The sequence below is a fragment of the Urocampus carinirostris genome, chromosome 1 (assembly GCF_059441175.1).
Source record: "Urocampus carinirostris isolate Australia breed hairy pipefish chromosome 1, RoL_Ucar_1.0, whole genome shotgun sequence".
In the NCBI taxonomy this organism is placed as follows: Eukaryota; Metazoa; Chordata; class Actinopteri; order Syngnathiformes; family Syngnathidae; genus Urocampus; species Urocampus carinirostris.
In genome coordinates this window covers 50,721,667-50,744,592 of record NC_142349.1, presented here as the reverse complement: position 1 = coordinate 50,744,592, position 22,926 = coordinate 50,721,667, and the positions used below count along the sequence as shown (strand labels likewise).

General features: G+C 39.1%; 1 protein-coding gene across 5 annotated transcripts; it reads right to left on the bottom strand.

Moving 5' to 3' along the window:
- Positions 1-85: 85 nt before the first annotated feature.
- Positions 86-16,403, bottom strand: traf7 (TNF receptor-associated factor 7). 5 transcript variants are annotated; one of them, XM_088344177.1, is made up of 22 exons: positions 16,306-16,400; positions 15,195-15,362; positions 14,603-14,658; positions 14,418-14,509; positions 14,170-14,286; positions 13,936-14,028; positions 13,717-13,750; positions 10,298-10,505; positions 10,086-10,220; positions 9,918-10,013; positions 9,685-9,806; positions 9,545-9,618; positions 9,365-9,413; positions 9,087-9,214; positions 7,246-7,328; positions 7,106-7,145; positions 6,909-7,025; positions 6,036-6,158; positions 4,794-4,913; positions 4,601-4,732; positions 2,901-3,020; positions 86-2,823 (listed from the first exon to the last, which is right to left on the bottom strand). In XM_088344177.1, exons 3-22 carry the CDS (start codon positions 14,652-14,654, stop codon positions 2,809-2,811), a joined length of 1,950 nt encoding a protein of 649 aa, XP_088200303.1. In that variant the 5' UTR covers positions 14,655-14,658; positions 15,195-15,362; positions 16,306-16,400; the 3' UTR covers positions 86-2,808. The 5 variants fall into 5 exon arrangements, with proteins under 5 accessions (XP_088200303.1, XP_088200269.1, XP_088200279.1 ...); XM_088344143.1 differs by having other exon boundaries at positions 9,087-9,413; XM_088344153.1 differs by having other exon boundaries at positions 9,087-9,413; positions 14,603-14,655.
- Positions 16,404-22,926: the final 6,523 nt, after the last annotated feature.

The window sequence follows — 22,926 nt, the reverse complement described above, 5'->3', positions numbered from 1 at the left end:
TAATAATTGATCAATTTTGTCCAGTCCAAACTGAACCACTAAATTCTCTCAGGTATAGAAGGCAAATGATACAAAAAGCACACAGTTGCAAAGTGTATAACAGTTTTATTGATCGTTGATCAACTTTAACTTTCACAAATACACGTATAGAAGAAATCTCTAAATAGTTGCCAGATCTGCACTAACATGAAAGCAAAATAGTTCTGAACATTTTTAATACAGTTTACGATGAGTGAGTTCACGCTACTTAAAGGGATTATAAAAGACCAATTCTTTTTTTAAATTAGGCACAAATTGTGGTAGTGTTCCTCTCCACAATCATGCAGATATGTTGCTAAATATTGATTTAGCATAGAAACTGTAGAGATGTGACGTCACCGGATAATAAGAAAACTCTTTACAATGGAGGGTGCCATTGAAATAACATATGTCACACGTCTGAAACAGATGGTTTGTAGTGAACAGCGATTACATAAAGCTGGGAAACTTGTGACTGCTTTATCCCAGTTGCGTGCTTCGATCTAAAAAATCGTTTATGGTAAGTTTCCGGCTGGCATGTCAGTGTGCGGTCTTTTTATCTTTTGCCACCGTTTAGGTAGGCAACTGTGGCTTTTCCTTTGTGTATATCGCTGCATGACTTGCAATTGGTATATAGTAGACTGGATAACTTCCCGTTAGCGTCGGGGCAGCCGAAGACTTCCAGTTTTGGTCTAGGTTAGCCCCCGTTAGAAGCATGCTTGCTGACTAGACTGCTGTGTCCATTGCTTTTTCAAGTTTGGTTCATATTTGCTGCTGCATCCATCTTATGTTGTAGACTGGCTCCTCGCTGCATGTTTTTGGTCGGTCGGCCTCCCGTTTTTCCGCCGATTGGCTCTAGTTAGCCCACTTTAAAGGTCCTCCAGCCTGCTGTGTCCCAGTGGGGTTACGCCTGGTTGGCTCTGTGTGTCATTTTTGCCAGTTTTCCCCTTTTTGGCTGCTCGCCATTTGTTGTATCATTGCGACTCCCACCTGCGACACAATGCCGAGGCATTCTCCACAAACACTACCAAAACTTGGTTTGAACCACCTGTAACCTATTAAACTAGTAAACATATAAACCAATGTGGTGACTAGCTTGCGAGGGTACCGATGTTACTCGGATGACGTCACAGCTCAGAAAGTCATAGATGAGACCGGCTGTCTTCAATATGCGTTATCTCGGAAAATAATTGGAATACAGACGCTGCTTGACCTTCGAACGAGTTAGGTTCCGGACGATCGTTCGTAAGTGGAATTTGTTTGTAAATTGCTTCAGTGCTATATGTTATATGGAATGTATGTTTTAGGTTTATATAAGTATGTTTAAGGCTTGTATAAGTAACCTGTATTGTTTTGTACTAAAAAATAAACATTTCATAAAATAATATGCTCTAAAGATAAAGAAAGTGAGGGGTAACTTACTTTTGGAAGATGAGCTTCAAGAGTTCCTCCTCCGTGGTAAAAAGAGGCCGAAAAAAAGCGTTCCAACCATTTTCTCCATCGCATCCAGCTTTCTTATTGCACTTTTGTTTTAAAAGAAACGGCTCGCCTCTTCCTTACACTTTACACCAACGATATTGAATGGATGCACGATATTAAACAATAAAAACGTCAAAGTTCTTAGCATGCTAGCGATACAGTACATGTTGTTATGATTACACACGAACCAGGAAGTAGAAGCCGGATTTCTTCTTCCGTGTGGATGCTGGGTGACCACGCGGCATAAAGAAGCACTACAGTACTGTCTTCTACTCGGAAAAATGTGCACATAATACAAAATCTTACTTAGAGCAATGTACGGATATTTTTCGACATCCCGAATTTTTTTTTCGGGTCTACCGTTTTGCGTATGTCAAATGCTCGTAAGTAGGGCAGCGTCTGTATACCGATTATATAAAGATATTTTGAAAATTTAAAAAAAAAAAAAAGTACTAATTTCTCACATTTTGCATGTTTTACAATTTGGGTATCCCTTTAAGTGATGAGTCATTATGCTGCTATGACTAGTCTTACATTTAACCCAATATGGGCGCTTGTTTGCGCATCACATTTGCCCAATGGCACTTAGTCTGCACTGCTCTCTGTGAGTTGATTACAAGTTTGTCATCGGTTGCTGCTGATTGTCAACACACGCTCACAAAAAGCTCACAATGCATTGTTAATATGTGTTTCATTCATTCAGCACATCCTCAAACCGCTTTTGTATGATGGCACTCTTCGAAACACAAATGTATACATGTTAATCTCATGTTAGTCTGCACAAGTTATGGACTTGTGGCCAAGTGATCTAATAATCGTCTTTTTGAAATAGAATCTAACAAAGGCTGGTTTCACAAAGCTCGATTGCGGAGGGAGAATGATTATAGATTTTTCGCCCCCCCCCACGAGTGTAATCTCATTTTATAAAATAATGTAAACAGCACAATAGGGGAGGCCGTATATTACAGAAACTTTGTAAAAAGAACATTTGTGAAACCAGCCCTGAGGAATTTCATTTTTGGCAATGCAGCTGCAATGACAGAGGAAATGGTGATGCCGTTAAAATCGTTGACAGGCACAAAGCATTCAGGCATTCAACTGCTTGCCCTAATGCAACATGTGAGGATCTCACAAGGACCTTGACTTAAACACTTACTGATGACTTTGAAGGGTCAAAGGTTTAAGGGCTTTGGACAAACACCTGTTGATCTGCGCCTGTCAAGTCCAAAGAACTTCAACACAAAATGTTGGTGTAGGGACATCCCTCTGACGCAGAAGAACGATTAGCTCGACAAAGGCGTAGCTTTCTGTTCAGCATGTCCACACCTGAGACACAAAAGCACAGCAAGTGTGTTTGAGTTTGGATTTCTTCAGAAGATGTGAGGTTGGCCTGAGGACGCTACCTTCACTGTGCTGTCCACCGCTCCAGAGAAGAGCCGACCTCGGGACACAGCAAGAGCCGTGACGCTGCCCTGATGTCTGAGCAGAGTTTGGGTGCAGATCATGTTGTCCATGCTCCACACCTCCACACACACACACACAAAACATATAAGTCATTACATCCTTTAGGTACAATACAGTGGTATCTCTTTATACGAGCACCTCTACACATTAGAATTTCCATACAGAAGTTGTTTTTTTTACAAAAATCTACCTCGCTTTATGAAAGAAAATCCAGTTTACGAGCAGTCTCAGAGGCTACCAATAGATACCTGCGAAGTACCTGTGTTTTGCAACAAACTATTGCAATAAAACTACAGGAACTGACAACAAATGAAATAAAATAACTGCAGTCCAAGCAACACAAGGTGGTTCTTAAAAAAAACAACAACAGATAAAAGGCGGACAAACCAGAGAAGCAAAGGAGATTAGAGAGAGAAGTTGCTACTTTCGTTGAAAAAAAAAAAAAAAAAGACCAATCCAGAAAAACTGGCAACTGGTCAGGCGACAGCTCTCTTTATGGCACTTGCATTACGCATTTCCATAACTTTTTGAATGGGATGTAGAGACAAATCTGGAATTAAAAAAAATTATAAGACCTGTTGAAAGTAACAGCGTTGAGAGTACACCAAGAAAGACGGAAGAACATGATGAATGATGACTGAAAAAGGCAATGAAAAAATATTCATATATACATATGCAATAATGAAAAATTATGAGTTCATGTTCATTTTAAGTAACTTTAATTTTAAGAATACAATAAGTGTGTACATATCATAAAAAGTTGTGTGCCATCACTCCTCTTTCACATTTCAAGAACTTTAAAGCGAAATGTTTACAATACCTTTAAAGAAAAACATCCAGCTCCGTTTTAAATATTTTTGTGTTGTTGTTTACCAAAATTAAGTCGATATTTTGCTGCCAGCACACACTTTGTGCTATTTTGAGCTGTTCCCATCCATTATCTTTTGTGCCAATGGGCTGCTATAAACTGACGTGAATTCTGCCATTCTGCTTATACAATGTACTGGCAGCTTGGCTACATGGTACTAAATTACAAAGGCGGAGAGGGCTTTATAGGTTCTGGGTAATAATGGAGTTCAATACGGAAGACAAAAAAAAATACTGTATGTATACAAAGCAGAAGAATGAGCCAATTTTGGCCTCATTTTGAAGATATTAATTGCTATAAAGCAGAGTGCATTTAACTTTTATAAATTTGTATTTTCTGCGTGTTTTTCAAATAATCTGTCTAAATTGGTTAAAATATAATAGTAAAAAGCGAATCTTATTGGGTTTTATCAATTGTTTACAGTCCTGAAGAGTCAGACTGCAAAGAAACATGGCAATGCCAACAATTTCAAACATTTCTCCCAAATTACAAGCTATTTCCTGACCTTGAAAAGGATTTTAAGTGCCCTGGTATTATTTTAATGTTTGATTAACATTTTAATTTGTTTTAGTGATAACAAAAAAGTGTTTTATAGGATTTTAGGTTTCACTTTGATCTTTTTGGGAGGTCAGGAACAGGACAATTCGTTTTTAATTATTTCACACCGGGACAATGTGCTCGTTAAGGGAGCAATTTCAGCGACAAGCACGGTCTTGGAACGAATAAAGCTCGCATGTAACAGATCCACTCCATCTATCAGTCTTTACTCACCCTTAGCGACCGGTCGTAGGATGCACTGAAGACTTTAGTTTGGTCAGGTGTGGAGATGACGGCCAGAGCGTAAACTGTCCCCACATGACCCGTCAGGGTCCGCACTTGCTCTTTAGACTCAATATCCCACACCTGGACAAGACACACAATATGTCACAATATATCTGTGAATGAGCATGTGTAAAAGACTTACATGAATGAGGTTTTCGTAGGTGCCGCAGACTATGTGATGATTAGTGACGGCGATTGAGTAAACGCTACCCCCGCTGGTCTGCAAGACGTGGACACACTCCAAAGAGCGAATGTCCCAAATCTGCCGGGCCAAGGAAACAGATAGAAAGCTTACATTTGGGATTGATCTGTCAGCCCGCACATAGTAGATTAAATGAGATTTGTTCACAACAGAGAATCTACATGATTTGCATCAGTAGTAAATACACGATGACCCAAACTGTAAAGACATTTTAGCAGCTGTTTTTTTTCATTATTTATTCTTTCTTTATAGAACGAACCCATTGACCAAAATGACTTGAATTTTATAAAGAAATGTTGTTCTATACTGCTACTGAAGTGTGGAAATGCAGTTCCATCAGATTTAAACTTATGTCCTAATTCGAGTGAGGGTAACTTGTGTTGGTGGTTCTTTGTTGAAGGAGCTGGATGGAATTCTTAACTTTTTTACACACTGCCGCCTTTCCTGGCTTGTGTCATCTATGCAGCCTCAATCAGTCCATTCATGATCAACGTGCAAATATGTGCAGTTCATAGGCGCACTTGAATAAACTCTTCTTTTATCATCTTTCTTGGGGTTTTTGGGTTGGCGTATGAACTCTACATTAAGCAGGTTTTTCTTACTTTGACCATTTTAATGCTACACTAACAAATATAAACAAAAAATGCAGGGATGTTGCTCTCCACCACGCCCCACCACCCTCCATTTCTTATGTGTTCTTACCCGCTTTGCTAAAAGTAACCATGAGCAGATAGGTGCAGCAGAAAATAAAGCATAAGGGCTCTTTGAACTCAGTTGGGCATTTGCAATACATACTTAATAGGGAAAATATTTAACCTTCACATTTTCTAGGACACCCCACCTAAATCGCCTTTGCACATCTACTGGGTTTTCATACCTTCATCAACATTATACAAAAATCCCTCTCTTCAAAGTAGAGTCTGGCTGCCATTTATCTGTCAAATGTGTTCAGTCTATGAATAAATTAATAAATAATTACGTTAACAGTTACTAAAAAGTGTTTTCTTTTAGGAGGCCCTGTATATAATAAATCACTTAATAAATACATCACAACAAATAATAAGATAAAAAATGTAAAAACCTTTGAAAGAAAAGCTCTGAATTTAATAGCCCTCAGCAGTCTTTTCCTGTCATTGTGCAAAATGTACCAAATTGTGAACCTTTTGTATGCAATGTGATTACCTTGATAGTCTGATATGATCCACTGTACAAGTGGTTCTGAGAGGCCACTAGTGCTCTGACCCAATGATTGAGCCCAGTTAACTCCTTCTTCAGCTTCAATTCTGTCCCCACGATGTCCCACACCTAAACAAAAAAAAATGCAACCAATGAATTAAGCAGGGACATACAAGAATCAATACAGCGAGCAGAATTTGGTTGGATTGTTTTTTTTTTCTTTGCATCAATATTGGGCCATCTCTGAGTTCAAGTTAACGATGAGCTTTTGTATTTTATGCATGTATTTTAATTCGCTTCTTGTTTCTTTAATCATTGATGATATTTCACAGTAAAAAGTACCAATGCATATGGCATTTATCAAATTAGTTAGGGGGGAAAATAAACTACTACTCACCCCATAACCATGAAAACAGATATGGCATCCAATTCCTTTACGCCAGGGGTCTCATATATGCGGCCATTAGGCCAATAGCATGATTGTTTAAGGACAGTGTTCATTTTTCAACCACTATATGTGTCATGCACCAAAAAGGAATGCTTGAATGTGCAAGGAAGAATACTATCTACGTAGACGCAAAGTGACCAAAAGAAACATTTGCTTTACAGTGGCAGTTGTACAGCAACACAAAGTATGGATTCATTAATTACAGATTGATTTATTTTCATGTTAAATATTAATGTTTTGTTTTTTTATCTCGTCTTGTGTATACAATTAAATACATCTTTCAGAACACTGGAAAGTTTTTAACTGTGAGCTCCACCGGCCCTAAAGTAAATTGAGTTTGAGCCCCCTGCTGTACAGAATACATACAGCATCTTTGGGCCACTGTTTTCCATGATGTGCATTCATTTATGCATCCAAAGCCATCGCTGTACCTTAATGGCCTTGAGGGAACCGCTGAACAGCATGTTGTGAGAGGAGACCAGGGTACAAACGGGGTTGTCATGGGCACGGATGGTGTTGACTTTCTGCAGAGTCTGAATATCCCACACCTACACAAAATGCACAATGCAAGCACACTTTTAAGCGCACAACTTGTTGTTCAATATAAGCCAACACAAAAGTTCCTTACAATGATGGTGCAGTCTGCGGAGCCACTGTAGAGGCGGTTTCTATGGAGACAGGAAGGCAGTGAAATCACGCTCTAACAAATGGCCAATTCATTCTGAGTTATCTTGTGTGCTTATATTTGTGTGCTTTACTGATAATCACCCCTGGATGCAGAGTGCCAGCACGATGCCGTCGTGCCCTTCCAGCGTTTTCTGACATTTGTAAGTGGTGCACGTGTCCCAAACCTAAGGCACGCAAAAACAAACATTTGTGTGTGGTACTCAAGTCTCATGAACAATTTAACACCGACTATACCGTTCACATTTTGTATAAAACATTGCTGTCTGAAAGACTCAAAGACAGGGGCAAGTGAGAGAGTGAGAGATAACCAAAGTAATTAGAATTAAAATAGAAATTTACATTATCATAAAAATATATTGTTGATGCAATTATTTTAATATTTAGTAGTTTTGTGGGTTGAGATGGGCGATGCCAAAAATGGGTTATTAAAGTGACAGTTTATAATATTTAGCGCCTTCTGGTGATTAAAAAAAAACCCACCTTCATTAAATATACAGAATTGGCTTAAATAAGTGAAAATACATGACCTTGCAGATCAAAGAACATTTTTTATATACACGAAGGTCTAAAAATTAATCTTGCTGCTACGGGTACCCAAAAATACTCAAAAGACTGCGTGTAAAAAATGAGAAGTAAAATGTTAAGTGTTAGTGATTTTAAGTGTCTGCATTTAGGACTCTTTCTCTTGTTTTAAGTTACACTGTGACCATACAGCAACATTTAATACACACAGACCCTTTAAACACTTTATTGGGATCGTAATTTTCAAAAAAACGCTACACTATTTAATACTTCAATATTGGTGAGGCCCATTATTTCCGGTTGCGTTTTGATCAATGAGTGATTTGTGTATTTCCTTTTATTAGGGTTCCATTGTGATTTTCATTGTATTTAATTATAAAACTGAAAATAGCTGTGGCAGCGCCTCTGGCAAACACACACTTTGCACACACATGACACTTTCACACTTTTTCCGCCATTTCTACAATTGAGTAAATACAAAAACAAAAATATCTCTTCCTTGATTTCAGTCGAGCACATATGGAAATCTGAAGGCCCATATATAGACTTAGCCAGTGGATTGCTAAATTGGTCTTTTCAAGGTAAATGCAAGTTATGTGTTTCGTTAACTCACTTTTGGAATACTACAATGTGGAACAATGTAATGGCAGTATTTATAAAAATACAAAAAATGCATACGAGAAAGGTGGCTATAAATACAATGGGCCGTTGTTATGATCAATTGTGACATAATACCTGCAGGGAAGGGCTGAACAAATGAAAAGAGGCCTCTTGCTAGATGGCAGGCATTGTGAGCCGGAATTATTTCATTTAATTTGAGGGTTTAAGTTAAACTCCCTAGAACTTTTGATAGAAAGTTGCTTGTTTGCACTATTCAAATTGAAAACTATCAAGAGGGCATAGTTCGGTCGATACATGTTGTTTTTCTTTCCCTTTAGCTCAACATCAAAGTCACATTGTAGCAAATTAGTAAAATAAAAACATGTTTAAAAAAGAATCGCGATGAAACAGATCTTGAATTAACTTTTAGAAATGTGTAATTAATTGTTTTGCTATGTTGCCCACCTCTGTGTGGGTTTTATTGTTAAATAATTGATTAATTGGATATAAAATTGTCCCTGAATTATATAAAACGCATTCACTCATCTTTTTTTCTAAAATAAGAGGGATTTGCCTGCCTCAAGGCCAAACCCATCTTAGAAAAATAAAAAATTGTTACATTTTTATATGCATTATCAATATATATTTTAGAAAAAAACTTATAAAATTGTGAGACATAAAAAGTCCCTAGTTTCTTAATTTTCATAAGATAATCGCTTTTGCATGTTGAACCAGGTTGAATGTAATCATTGAGACACTTCTGAAAGACGTTAAGCAACCATAAAAAAAAAAAAAAATACCTTGATGGTCTTGTCTGAGGAGCCTGAAAAGAGCAGGTCTCCGGTGGAGTAGACGCAAAGACACCAAACAGGTCCCTGATGGCCAACAAATGTGCCTTTGCATTTAAAAATCTGCTGGGGGTCGTATGCTACAGAAAAGAGGGAGAAATTGTGTTGCTGAAGACATAGTGTTGGGAAGACAAACCTTTTTTGATGTAGAGAAAGAGCAAAAAAATAATTTGGACATTCAGAGATGAATTCTAAACAAAATGAAAGACAAAGGAACGTAGGATTCTCACAGCCCAAGATTCCCATGTTGAGTCTTGCATTGATATGAGACAGCTCATCCTGTAGCAAAACAAAGCAGATGTATGACTTGGTCATGTGAAGGGCTTGGATCGAAATCAAAGCAGGATGGGTTTTCCTGATACACAAAGGGGCAACAAAGCTTTTTAAATGTATGAAACATTCGCACTTACATTGAGCATGGAAGCATCTCTGCGAAATTCCATTAGATCCTCGCCCAGTTTGCTCTGATTCTCATCCAGCATGTCTGTAAAACACAGGAAGGTTTTATTCAATGCATACAAAACTGAGGGTATTTATGCTGGATGCCTACCGAATTTAAGTTCCAGATTTTTTTCTAGCTGATCTAATTTTTCAGATAGTTTGCCTAGCATGGAGCGCAGGAAAGCAATGTCTTGATCCTTCTGGGCCAATGTCAGCTGCATTTCGTGGAACCTGGAAAGCGAGAAGCCATCTGCTTTGACTACATAGGCTGTTTATGTAAATTTTAAAAACAACTTATTAGACTGCTTGATTGATGTCTTAATGTAGAGTGAAGATGTTCACCTGTCATCAGTCTGCTGCAAAAACTCCTTCAACCCTTCAAATTTACACATCTCTAGGTGTGTTTCATACGTGTCCTGGTTACCGATGAAAGTGCACCTATTTACAAAACCCAGCATGTGAAATGTAAAAAGTCAGCACAAGGTATAAGATTTTTTTTTTTAAACATACCCATATTTTGAGTGTGGGCACTTGATGTGCTCACATTCCTTCAGGTGCGCCTCTAGGTTCATGGTGAGAAGCGTGGGACACAGCGGGTTGTTGGGGCAGCGCACAGGCCGGTAGTCACAACTGGCTTCATGTTCCCTGCACAATAAAATTGAAGTCACGGCGGGCTCAACAACTGAAAATAACTGGTTGTTTCATATTCCCGCATTTCGTACTTGCGTGAAGACAGTTTGATGGTAAAGGGGCAGCCCACTGGGTCTACCTCGTACGCTCCAGCTTTCCCCGCCCCAAGGGCATTGGAGGCCCCGCCTGTGCTGGCCGTGCAGCCGTATTTACAGTGAATGAAGAGCTCACCGATCTGCTCAGCCACCGCAATGTTGTTGACCACAACCGTCAGTTTGGCCGCATCCACAGGACACTTGTCTACAAAGCATCAAGGTTATATACACTTAGGTTGAATTATACGATAACATGAAAACAAAGACTTGAGTTGCAGCAGTACTAAGAGTAAAGGGTTCACAGTCACGACATGTGCAACATATTAAGCAATGATTCATGTGAGATTTTTATTGACCACAACTTTGGACTTAATAACTACTTCGGAGGCATTAAACTTAACCAACGTTGTAAATCCTATCCAGGCAGTGCCACCTATTTTTTTGTGCAGCCCTGTATGTGGGCAGTGTGAATTGCTCTCAAGGTCAGTTCGAATGTATTTTGTGATTTGGTCTGCTGTCCTGTAGCATCGCAAATCTTAAATCTGCTGACCTACTTTGTTTCCACCTGTACGGCAGCTGCACTGATGTGAATAGAGGGAGGCTGCAGAGAACAGTGAAAGCAGCAAAGTGCATCATTACCTGCCATCTCCCCATCCGGATGGACATTTACTCCACTCTGTGCCCTAGCAGCGCACAAAACATTATTAAAGACAAGTTACGTCCAGGTGCCTAGCTGTTTGACCTGCTCCCCTCTGCCACCAGTGCATCAGATCAAGAACCTACAGAATGAGGAACAGCTTTTTCCCAAAAGCCATCACCACCCTGAACTCCCATCTACAACATTCATGAGCATAATGTTCTGTAAGACTGCGACGGTGAATATGCACATATTGTATATATGCCTTTTTGCATGCGTTTACCTTGAAAAGGAGAAACCCTCCAATTTCATTATACTTATATGATGACAATAAAGGCTAAACATTCGTTTATGGTCTATTTGAGTTTAATGACACAAGAAATCTCATTTTTTTAAACAAATTAACTTCTATTTTTAGAAGGTATTTTAAACAATTACTATATTTTCACGACAATAAGGTGTACTGGGTTACAAGTCGCACCCCCCAAAAATAGTTTTTTTTTGTCCGATATTTTCCATACATAAGGCACACCGTACTATAAGCTGCTACAGTGGGAACGTCAACAAAACAGTCAGATAGTTCAGTCAAACTTATTAACCCCTTAACATTCCAAAGGTTCGCAAAAAAGCAAATACACGGACGGACATGGTGTCTGTACAATGTCACCAATCACTCAAAAGCGTCATTCCACATATCATTATGAAGGTTAAACACTTGTGATTCAAGAAATGCCAACCATTTCTTAGTTTATATTTTCTTTTTGCTGTGTGGACAGCAAAGTAAGAATTTCATTGTGTAGGGAAACGTGGTTCTTAATTCAGGGATCAGAATGGAGATTTTCATTTTCAGCTGAAATAGCCAGGGTCCAGTAATAAAGCAGGGCGGAGCACCCCCCCCCCTCGCTACCCCCCCCCCCCCCCAGTTCCTGGGTTTTAGGCAATTTACTTGTCCAAAACCATGCTTATATTTATCATTTAAGTAAAATTTTTACAAGATTAAAATAATTTGCCCACATAACTGATTTTTTTGTAAATACTGCAAGATAAGTTCAAATGCAGTTCAGTCCCTGCAGCTTGACCAACAATGCGGCCAATTTTTCTAACGGCCGCCAGGGTGCGCCAGAGCAATAAAGGAAAGAGTGAGACAGTCGGATTTTGAATTTGTTTGCTACGCAAGAGAAAAAGTGAAAAAGTCGGAATGCCGTTGGGGTTCAAAAACAGCGGAAATCCGCGGAAAATTCTGATCCCTGTTAATTGTGCATATGACAATAAACACTTTGAACTGAATTAAATACAATTTAAAAATAGACTCATCACAGAAACATCAAAATCAGTCTGAAAAAAAAAAGATACTGGGAAAGGTAGCTCACCAATGTCGTCATGCAGCCATCACAGTCAATAATAATATGCAACCATGGTCCTCTTACATCCTTGAGAGTAGTATATTCCAACCGTGTAAAATATTCACACACTCCAGAACACGCAATAATGCAGACAAATAAAAGAAAAAAAAATGCCGAAAAGCATTTGCGTAGATGGATGTTGCTAGCTGTCTGTTTAGCCCCATAATTTCTGTTTACAAATACAGACTAGTAAAAAATGTTTTCTCTATGCCGTACAGCAACCTAACTGTGATTCACATTCATCTTTTTCGGCCAATTGCAGGCTTTGTTTTGCCCCGCTTTAACCTATGCAAAACTGGAAACGCTAAAAAGGGGCGGCAGTAGCTCAGGAGGTAGAGCGCTTGTCTTGGGATCAACTTGCTCAATGGTTTACATATTGTTACACTTTCCATATTTTTACACGTGAATGAGCAAATCATAAAAAGATTTTGTCCAACCAATATGTGATTGTCTATTGGTAACCAATATATGACTTTCTATTGGTTTAATGTCAATGTTTATATTACCGTTTTTTGACCATTTACCCAGAAAGGTATAAAAGAGTGTGTTCTAAAAGTAAAGCCGAGATCATACTTCCCGATGTCTGATCGATTCCTCTTGAATTTTTGCAAGTGCATTATTCTAGATTTTGATGGATCATATAGCAAAAACAGCGCTCAACTAATTGAGGTTTTTGATTTATATGTTTAAGCTATGTCAAGTTTAACGGGAACTCCCAATTTCACGTGGTTTTGGCATTTGAATGGATGCACAACACAGGAGACTTTTAATGAAATGAAACTAATGATTACGACGTATCATCATATGAACTTGTAAAACACTGGCATCGTGATTTCATAATGGCTGGCAATCTGTGGAAACGGTCACTAGACCTGGTAGCACCCCTTTCCAACCTAAAGTTTACTGACGGATGCGTCATCCGTCAGTAAACTTGAGGTTGGATTTTGGAAAATTGGGACATTACTATTTGCCTAACAGCCATAGTACCAGGTCTTTGGAAAATATACATGACTATTTGCATGCCAATAACTGCCCATGCCTTTATGTACAGCAATATAGCATGCTTTGCCCAGTGCTAACTGTTAACCACAAGTCCAGAACTCTGTTTCAGAAAGAAATGATAAAGGTTCACGGTCAAATTGGGCTTCATCTTTTACACTGTGTAAATCGGATACAGTCCATGTTGTAGAGCACTTTCCAAAAAGGGGCATGTGTAAGTAAATGATTGTTTTAAGAAATAATGAATTGTTGCTGCACACAGAAATGAATTTAGCCCAATCCTGTGCAGGTTACGAGACTCCTGAGATATATTTATAGAAAGTGTGCATTTTTATAACAGGAATAATAGATTATTAGCTAACACTAGTCACACTTACCTGAGGTTAAGGCACATCGTCTGCAGAAGGTGTGCTAAGGAGAGAACAATCACAATTTGTGAGTCTATTTCAAGAAATGGCAAATGTCAGCCATATCTTAGCCAAAAATGTAATTAAACTTGCGTCAGAGTTAGACATATTTTAAACTTAAGTAATGATATAACATGAAATATAGAGTTCATGTATTTTTAGTGGAAACATTGTCAGATCTAAACTTACCCCACATGTGGTGATAACGGGATCCTTGAAAACATTGCAGCACAACTGGCAGCAGAGTTTAACTGATGGCTGCTCGGCAAATACCTGGGGTTCCTGCGCATGCAACAATGTTGAAATATGCTTACCAGAGTATCAAATATTTTTTGAAGTAAAAACAAGGTGGTTAATGCACATTCTAAGAGATATCCTATACAATGATGCATATGAAATGTTTGCAGGTGTTTGTTGACCAACCATGTCTTCTTCCTCTTCGTGCAAAGAGAAAGTGGAGCGTAGCGACATGTTGGACTCTGAATGGAGCGATCGGATTGAGATAGCTGAATCGGACCTTCGAGGAGTACCAATGGGAGGCTAAAACGAAAAGGCAATTGAAGGAATGAAATTATGAGGATCAGAATCAATGCTGTTTGAACTAAAGTTTGTGTCAGAATGTTTAGTTAAAAAGTCACATTACTATAAGAAAATGATGTGTAAATTTGTACCATTCCATCGTCATCATCCCGAGGGGAGTAAGTCAAGGTACTTGAAGAGGACGGGGTTCTTCGATGTTGTTTATAAGTGCTGGATGTTTCAGCTGAAAACATACGGGTAAAAATTATTGTTTTGAATTAGGTCAGCACTGGCAAATAAAAAAGACAAGTAATTGTTGATGTCATCAGTCATTAACCTTTAGCTCCAGCTGTCACTGCAGCAAAGGTCGGCCCAAACGAAGCCTCCATCCTGCTTTGCAACAAAATAATAAATACACATGTGATTTTATAAAAAAACAAGAACATTTATATAATATGTTTTTTTAATGTGAGATAAATACAAACAGCTTAAATTGAATATTTGCATAATCGCATTTCATCCATCCATTCATTATCTGCACCATTTATCCTCAGTAGGGTTGTGGGGGTGCTGGAGCCCATCCCAGCTATCTTCGGGCAGTGGGCAGGGGACACCCTGAACTGGTTGCCAGCCGATCAAGGGGCACACAGAGACTGACAACTAATCACTCGCTCATTTACACCTAGGGACAATCGGACCGGCCGATTAACCTTACACGCATGTTTTTGGAATGTAGGAGGAAACCGGAGAGTCCGGAGGAAACCCACGCAAGCACGGGGAGAACATGCAAACTCCACATAGGAGGTTTGATCTCATGACCTCAGAATCACATCTATATATATATATATATATATATATATATATATATATATATATATATATATATAATTAGTGTAATGCACTTATTCTGTGCATGGAGCTTGTCTAACCTCGCAAGCGGAGTCAGCCTTTGAACGGTCAATGGGCTGCTGGGAATAAAGACCGAATGTTGCTGTTTTACTGGATTGTCTATCAGAGAGACACAACTGGCTGTTGCTTATGAGGTGCCAGCCACAAGCGTTGGAGGGACACAAATGCAGCCAGGCGGTTGTTTAGGCCTGGAAAAACAGAAGTAAGAGAATTCCACACTTTCAAAATCCAATGCAAACATAAATCGGGCATTACTTTGTGCACATAAAAACGAGTGATTAGATTGCAATGCGCCCAACTGCAATGACACGCAATTGACAGTTATTTTGCACAAGCTATTGAACCGGAGCATTAATATGGTGTGTGGGGGTGTTGATTACTCAAAATTGTATACCTAATAATTGCATGAATGAACAATCTCATGGGTTCCAACTGCGACACAAAAACTGCCGTTAAAACCCTAAAAAAGTAGTTTTTGGAATGTTTCTCTTGTAATGTGACTTCCAAGAACATTATAATAATGATGTTTGTATGGATGGGTGAATGTACAACAGACAGATATTTACAAGAAGGAAAACAAACAAATCTAAGCCGCATACTGCAAACCAGCAAAGGGGCGTGAAAGCCAACACCAGCAATCCAAACAACAACACTTTGCTTGAATTGAAGTATGCAACTAGCTGATGACAAAGATTTCTGCGCCATTCGATAGAATAAAACAAATAAGACTTGGGAAAAAATGGCCCGCAATAGTGTTTGCGCAACCATGAAATTCCCGTAAAGGGGGAAGCATTTGACAAAAGGGGGCGGAACACATAACGGACAAAAGTTGAATCCGTGCATCTAACAAAATTTCAAGAAATTTAGGATGCATTTGCAAACGTAAAACGTGATGGATTGTTGTGACCTAATCCACACGATTTCATTAGCTGTCACGATTTTAAACTAAGATAATTAGACGATGGCAATAGGTGAAGAGCCTTAGTGGGCTAGCTTAAGTTAGCTATTTTTCTTACTAGCAATTACAATCACAAATGTCACCAAATTCTATCCTCTAAACAACCTATTTTACCTTTTTCCCGTAGCCAGAAACTATTTTTGGAAGGTGTCTGGTTTAACAGACCTACATACCATTGCCTTAATAACAGCGTAGCTCCAAGTTTGCTTCCGAATTCCTAATTTCCATTTTCCATATCCCTCTTTCCTCTCCGAGCACACTGTTAACGCGCACACACGGAAGCAGAAGCAGAACGCAAGTCATCTTGGGACATGTAGTGCGGCACCGATTGGATACAGTTCCGTGTTTTCCTCTTTGTGGGTAGATGGTCTACATTTCCCACCACTTACTGAGAGAAATCTCGAATGTCTAGGAACGATCAGGAAAAGTGCACTCCCAAATAAGTCACAATTGTATTCCCAAATGGGGTTATTATTGGTGTTCACAAACATCGAACCATTTTGCGCAAATCACTGGTATATTTCAGGGAAACTGTGAAAATGTGTAGATATATAGATAGATAGATAGATAGATAGATAGATAGATAGATAGATAGATAGATAGATAGATAGATAGATAGATAGATAGATAGATAGATAGATAGATAGATAGATAGATAGATAGATAGATAGATAGATAGATAGATAGATAGATAGATAGATAGATAGATAGATAGATAGGTAGGTAGGTAGGTAGGTAGGTAGGTAGGTAGGTAGGTAGGTAGGTAGGTAGATAGATAGATAGATAGATAGATAGATAGATAGATAGATAGATAGATAGATAAAAAACGAATTTTCTTATTAATTTATAGTCTTTTGGAGCAACACATACAACATAAAACGCGGTGACAGTAAGGTTATACATAAATCATATTTGTATAGAAAAAAAGCACACAAAACATCATAATTCACAATTTACAACAATTTAACAATACATCCAAAGCAAACATCAAAAACTATGGCTATTCCTCAATAATACATTTCTTACAGAACTAAACCTTCTTTTGACTATTTTTCAAGGTTTAGAACGTTGTATGATGATGTTGCTTTAACGTTGAATGATAGATTATAAAATTGTTGTTGGCAAATAATCGCAGATTGTTTCAGCTTGAACTGAAAAGCAGTTGTGTTTAAGTGTGGAAAATCAAAAGTATGAGATCCCACCAAGGTGACTTGACGCCTAGATCTTTACATGGTGTTTTTCTTTAGTGTACAATAATTATGTCCGTGTTACTGAAAAAAAAACAATATTATTAAAAGTAATTTAAGCATTTCAGTATACCGGTACCGTTATGTATTGCATGTAAAACATTGGTAATCATCCAATCCATCAATTTTCTGTGCCGCTTATCCTCTGTAGGGTCGTGGGGGTGCTGGAGCCCATTCCAGCTGCCTAAGAGCATTGGGAAGGGGACACCCTGAACTGGTTGCTAGCAAGTTGCTGAGATTGACAACTCACTTGTTTACACCCAAGGGCAATTTGAACCACCCAATTAAGCTGACATACATGTCTTTGGAATGTGGGAGGAAACCGGAGTTCCCTGGGAAACCCCCGCAGGCACAGAGAGAGCATGTAAACTCCAAGCAGGGAGCCTGCGGTAGCTGTAATTGAACCCTGGACTTCGGCACTTCATTGGTAACCATATGCATAAATCGTTGTACATATGAAATATCTCTCATTTTAAAAAGGTTGGGGTCACCTGAACAATATATTTTTCATGAAACGAGTAAAATACAGCAAATTACATTATCACAATAAAAGAATGCACTCAAAAGGTCTAAATATACTGTATATACAGTGTGCTGAAAACTAATGAATACACCGCACAGCGCAACAATGTGAAGTAACCGTACTTTAGCCACACGAGGGTGCAATTTTTCCATTTTTCAATTGTAGGACTTAGTGGTCATTCTGATGATAGTGTGTTTTTGCTTGCGTTTCAGAAATACTGCTGTCGTATTCTTGACCATGGCTTTCCCAAGTGTGCCTCTGCTCGAGGCCATAAACCTGAAAATTCTCCTTCTAACTTAAAGAGCATTAGTATTTCACACAATTAGTGTTTCCACTGCTCCTAAGTTATCCAGGTTTTGAATTTTCAAAGCAGCCCCAGACCACCAAAATACCATCCATCCATCCATTATCTGCACCGCTTATCCTCAGTAGGGTTCAGGGGTGCTGGAGCCCATCCCAGCCATCTTCGGGCAGTGGGCAGGGGACACCCTGAACCGGTTGCCAGCCAGTCGCAGAGCACACAGGGACAGACAATTCGCTCGCTCATTCACACCTAGGGACAATTTGGACCGGCCAATTAACCTGACATGCATGTTTTTGGAATGTGGGAGGAAACTCATGCAAGCACGGGGAGAACATGCAAACTCCGCACAGGAAGGTTGGTAGCTGGATTTGAACTCATGACCTCAGAACTGTGCTGCACACATGCTAACCACTGCGCCGCCGTGCTACCGCTACCAAAATACCAATGATGTTATTTTCGGAAACACTTCATTGTAATTGTTAAAAGGACAGTTTTAATATCTGACTACTAGATGTTTATTTATTGTGTTGTGTAACTGAAAACGAGTGCCACAAAGCACAAGGAAAAATGCAAACTACGGAGACTCAAAGAGACCGAACAGCACCAGCCTTTTACAAGGTTTTTGGTTTTGGGGGTTACCCTTAGCAGCAAGATGACAATTATGTCTAGGTGAGCCCCATATTATGTAAAATAAAGACAAATTTCTTTACCTATAGGTAGTTTTATGGAATTCTGACCTTTTTAATCACTTCCACCATCACCTGGCTTGTGCCATCTTTGCTGCCTTAGTCAGCCCATTCCTGATGCACATACAAGTACGTTCAATCCTTAGTCGCACTTGAATAAACTCGTTTATATTTTCAGTTTCTTGGGGTTCGGGTTGGTGTTTGGTCTTAAAGCAGGCCTTTTTTACTTTCACCATTTTCATGCTACACTAACAGATAGAAAGAAAAAAATACCCGCAGGGTTAAGGATGAAGTCAGTTTCCAGCACTCCCTTAAACCCAATTCCTTTTACCTAATGTGTTCCTTCCCGAATATTAAGATGAAAACAGATAGGTGCAGTGAAAAATAAAGCATAAGAGCTATTTTAACTCGGTTGGGCATTGTTAGCACATACTTAATAGAGAAAATATTTAACTGTCAACTTTTTAAGGACACCTCCAACGATGTACCGTACCTTTCAAAACATGCGACTTTGTACGGTAGTTCCTTTAATTTTGCTTGTTTAAACCAATATTGTTTTTTTCATGACTGAATGTCGGGTTTTTTTTTTTTACCTCTAAAAGGCACTAAATAATCCACAATAATCCATGTCCCTTTAAGTATTTCCTAAAAAGTAGCCCATTAGAAACTAGCCCACAAGCAAAATGTGTGGTCGTGGAGGGAACGCCTTTGGTGACACCAGCCATACATGATGATGGGTAACTATAATTTACTTTCACAATTTAATTCAAAAATGACCCAATCGCAATCTGTATCTTGGAATGAGGTCAACAAGTCAAATCTTCAGAGAACCAAGGTCCATGAGACTATGTCCGTCTTCATTTATAGCCGCCGCAGTATTTCAGCGTGTTGTATGAAGAACGAGATGACAGCAGTGACTTTTATCGGCTCATTTGAGCAGCTCTGCAGCTCAGAGAAGGAGTAGGTGTGTGTGAGGAGATTTCAGCGAGTCCAGACGGAAAGAAGCAGCCATAAATAGAAAAGCGGACCAGTGAGGGTTGAATGCTGTAATGCATTCATGAATAAGATATGTATTGAATGCAGCAGCTTTGTTGACGCGTGCACACATGCGCACACACATCTACGATAGATACTCGTGCACACACTCGCTATCACACAGTGTTCCATTAGAGGATGCACTGGCCATTAGCAATTTTATCTTTTTTGTGTGGCACAGCACTGACAAGACTCTGTCCTTCTGCACATACTCAAAGACACTCAATCAGGTTCAACACACAAACACATTAGATCTTTTTCACTATGGTGTTTTCGAAGAGTACCTTAATTAGCAACAGAAAACAAGACATTCCCTTCTGCTTTTACAAAGATTATTGAAGCTTCGTTTTCAAAACGCACCCAATGCTTTCAAGCTGATTAAATGGTTTCAACACCGGACTACATTTCAGACAGATCTTTGGCAGGCCATCACCGTTTACAGAATGATGACAACACCAATCATTGTGGTCTTCATATCAGACGTTCTCCTCTGAGTGTCATTGATAAAAAGTGATTGAATACAAAAACTTAATATAGAAAATGCAGTCATATGGCCATAAAGTGAATCTTGCCAATATTGAGATGCCCAAATCCTCTTTTCTTCATATAACCTTTTCTCTATTTGGATGTATTCCGCCGGGTCACAGAAAATGTTCTGTCAATATAATAATTCTCATAAGGTTACAAATTTAACCTGGTGGTTTGGGTACCGACTGGAAATGTAAATTGACATGGGCAAAAATGGGCAACAGTCAGACAGTCAAGGGCATAGGCTGAATCCTATATCTTACTTGGTTACTCTCTATTTTTGGGTGGTGGTGGTGGTCGTTTTTTGAAGGGTGGTAAGAGTTTTGTGTTTGGTTGACATTACTATTCGTTAATAGTGTGCTCAGGACGTTGGGGATTAACAATAAAAGCCTGGTGGCCTATTAACCCGCTAGCCTTGTAGCACACTGGGGAAACCCTGATACTTACTCATTATTCTTTTCATGGTATGCCTGCAGTACTTCACATGTTATGACGTACCAAGGTCTATTATTCACTACAAAAATCACTGACTTTTTATTTGATTCACCAATAACAGATATAGAGGTTGGATATCCATTTCAACATGGCTGGAAATACCATACAAAACACACAATATGAGGTGTCAGCCCTGCTTTATTTTATTTTTTAATTTGGGGTTGTAATTTAAGGCTGTTACAGCTGTGATTTTAGATCACATAAGTCAAATTCAAGACCTGTGGGCCAAATCCGGTCTGCGAAGAGGGCTTTTACAGCCCCCTAAGGTGATTCTAATTCACTATTGTATTATATACCAAGAACCTTTCCTACCATACATTACTTCTCCTTAAAGAGAGTGTTGTTTTTGGTTAATAGATTTTTGCACTTTATTGTATTCAAACCCAAAAATATATTTTTAAAAATTCTTAAGTAAATTCAGGCCACTTTTGCTAAAATAGAAATCAATACCTGATTCTTTCATTAATTCAAGATTACTCATAGAGCCATAAGAAAATACTGATTTGATTTATCTGACCACATTGAAATTGTCAGGACCAGAAAATAAACAGGACCCAATTGCTTACGTTTACCACAAGTTTTATTGAAGGAAAGAGGAAGGGCTGCGCCCACGATCCGGTGTTTGCTGGATGCGAGAAGCAAGTCGCTCTCGTACTCGGATTGTGAACCGAACACGGAAGTGGATCTTCCGTAGCGAGCGATGGCGGTGTCAGGGACGGAAAAACTAGTCGGTAGCCGGGACTGGGAGAGCAAAGCGTGGACAGGGTCGGAAATGAGTCGTAATCCAAGACGGGAGAGTAGACGTAGTCGGGATCAAAAATGGGTCGTAAACCGGAATGGGAGAGCAGACATGGTCAGGATCAAAACAGGTCGTAGCCGGAGACAAACGGGAGCAAAAACGGGACGGGTGGGAGTCATGGTCGAAAAAGGCTTGCCTTGTATACACAGAGGTTCGCAGACGGACTGACAACAGGGGATTGACAGGACTGGGTTTAAAAAGGGATAGGGAGCCAATAAGAGCAGTGGCTGGCGCCAAATGAGCGGGCACAGGTGATTCCAATCGGTAATTATGACAAAATAGATTTATTAGGTTTTCAGTAGGCTTAATAAGGTTCGCTAGACTCTATGTGGTACTTAAAAAATAACTGTGGTCATTCACCAACATCAAGACAAAGTTAAAGACTTGAGGAAGAGATTGAAAAAAAGTAACTAACTCATTGAATTAACATTTCAATTTTTTGACCATTAGCACAAGATACATTTGGGTTTCATGCAGCCAAACAAATGCATGCATGTGCATACCCGAGTGCACACACGTACACTCACTTGACCTGAATTAAGACAACACAGTGGCAGCTTTCCACTATAACTGGGTCCATTAGGGGCTAAAGTGCAGCTGAGCCACATGCCACTCCCCCCTTGAGGAGACACACAGGATTAGAGACACACAATGGAGTAGTGGGCTAATGTTAGGAGCCCCTGCAGGGAATAAAGAATAAATAAACAATGCAATTGACTGATTTGTAATTTTTTTTTTAGATTTACTGTATTTCTTCTGTCCGTGCATTATTACAGCTGACTGGTGAGCAATGTTCTCAGGCATACTTATTGATCGCTCTATTTTACTCACACAATCAATTGAAACAGCACCTCTTACCATGATAGTTGGTACGTAGAGTAACTTATAGTCAAGGATTTTGATCCCAGCATCCATTAAGAAGTGCATCATGAATTAATGATTATTGCTGAGTTACACAAATCTCAGGGCTGATGGCACTCCCATCACAACTGCTTCCCTTCTGTGTAAGTGATCACAAGTTTTTGATATTTTCCTATGTTCACACGATTGAGAGATTTACCCTTCAAATGAATCACGTTTGTGTGTTTATTTTTTGCAAAAATATAAAAATAAATAAACATTTTACTTAGTGAAAAACAGAGATAAATTGTTCAGAAACTGACATGGTAAACCTGGA

Excerpts from the sequence above, each read along its gene's own strand:
- traf7 (XM_088344162.1), bottom strand. The coding sequence starts at position 14,654 with ATGGAGGCTTCGTTTGGGCCGACCTTTGCTGCAGTGACAGCTGGAGCT. Across the intron at positions 10,506-13,716 it reads ACGATGTGCCTTAACCTCAG|ACAAGTGTCCTGTGGATGCG; the intron begins GTAAGTGTGACT and ends GATGCTTTGTAG. Across the intron at positions 9,619-9,684 it reads AAATCTGGAACTTAAATTCG|ACATGCTGGATGAGAATCAG; the intron begins GTAGGCATCCAG and ends TGTGTTTTACAG.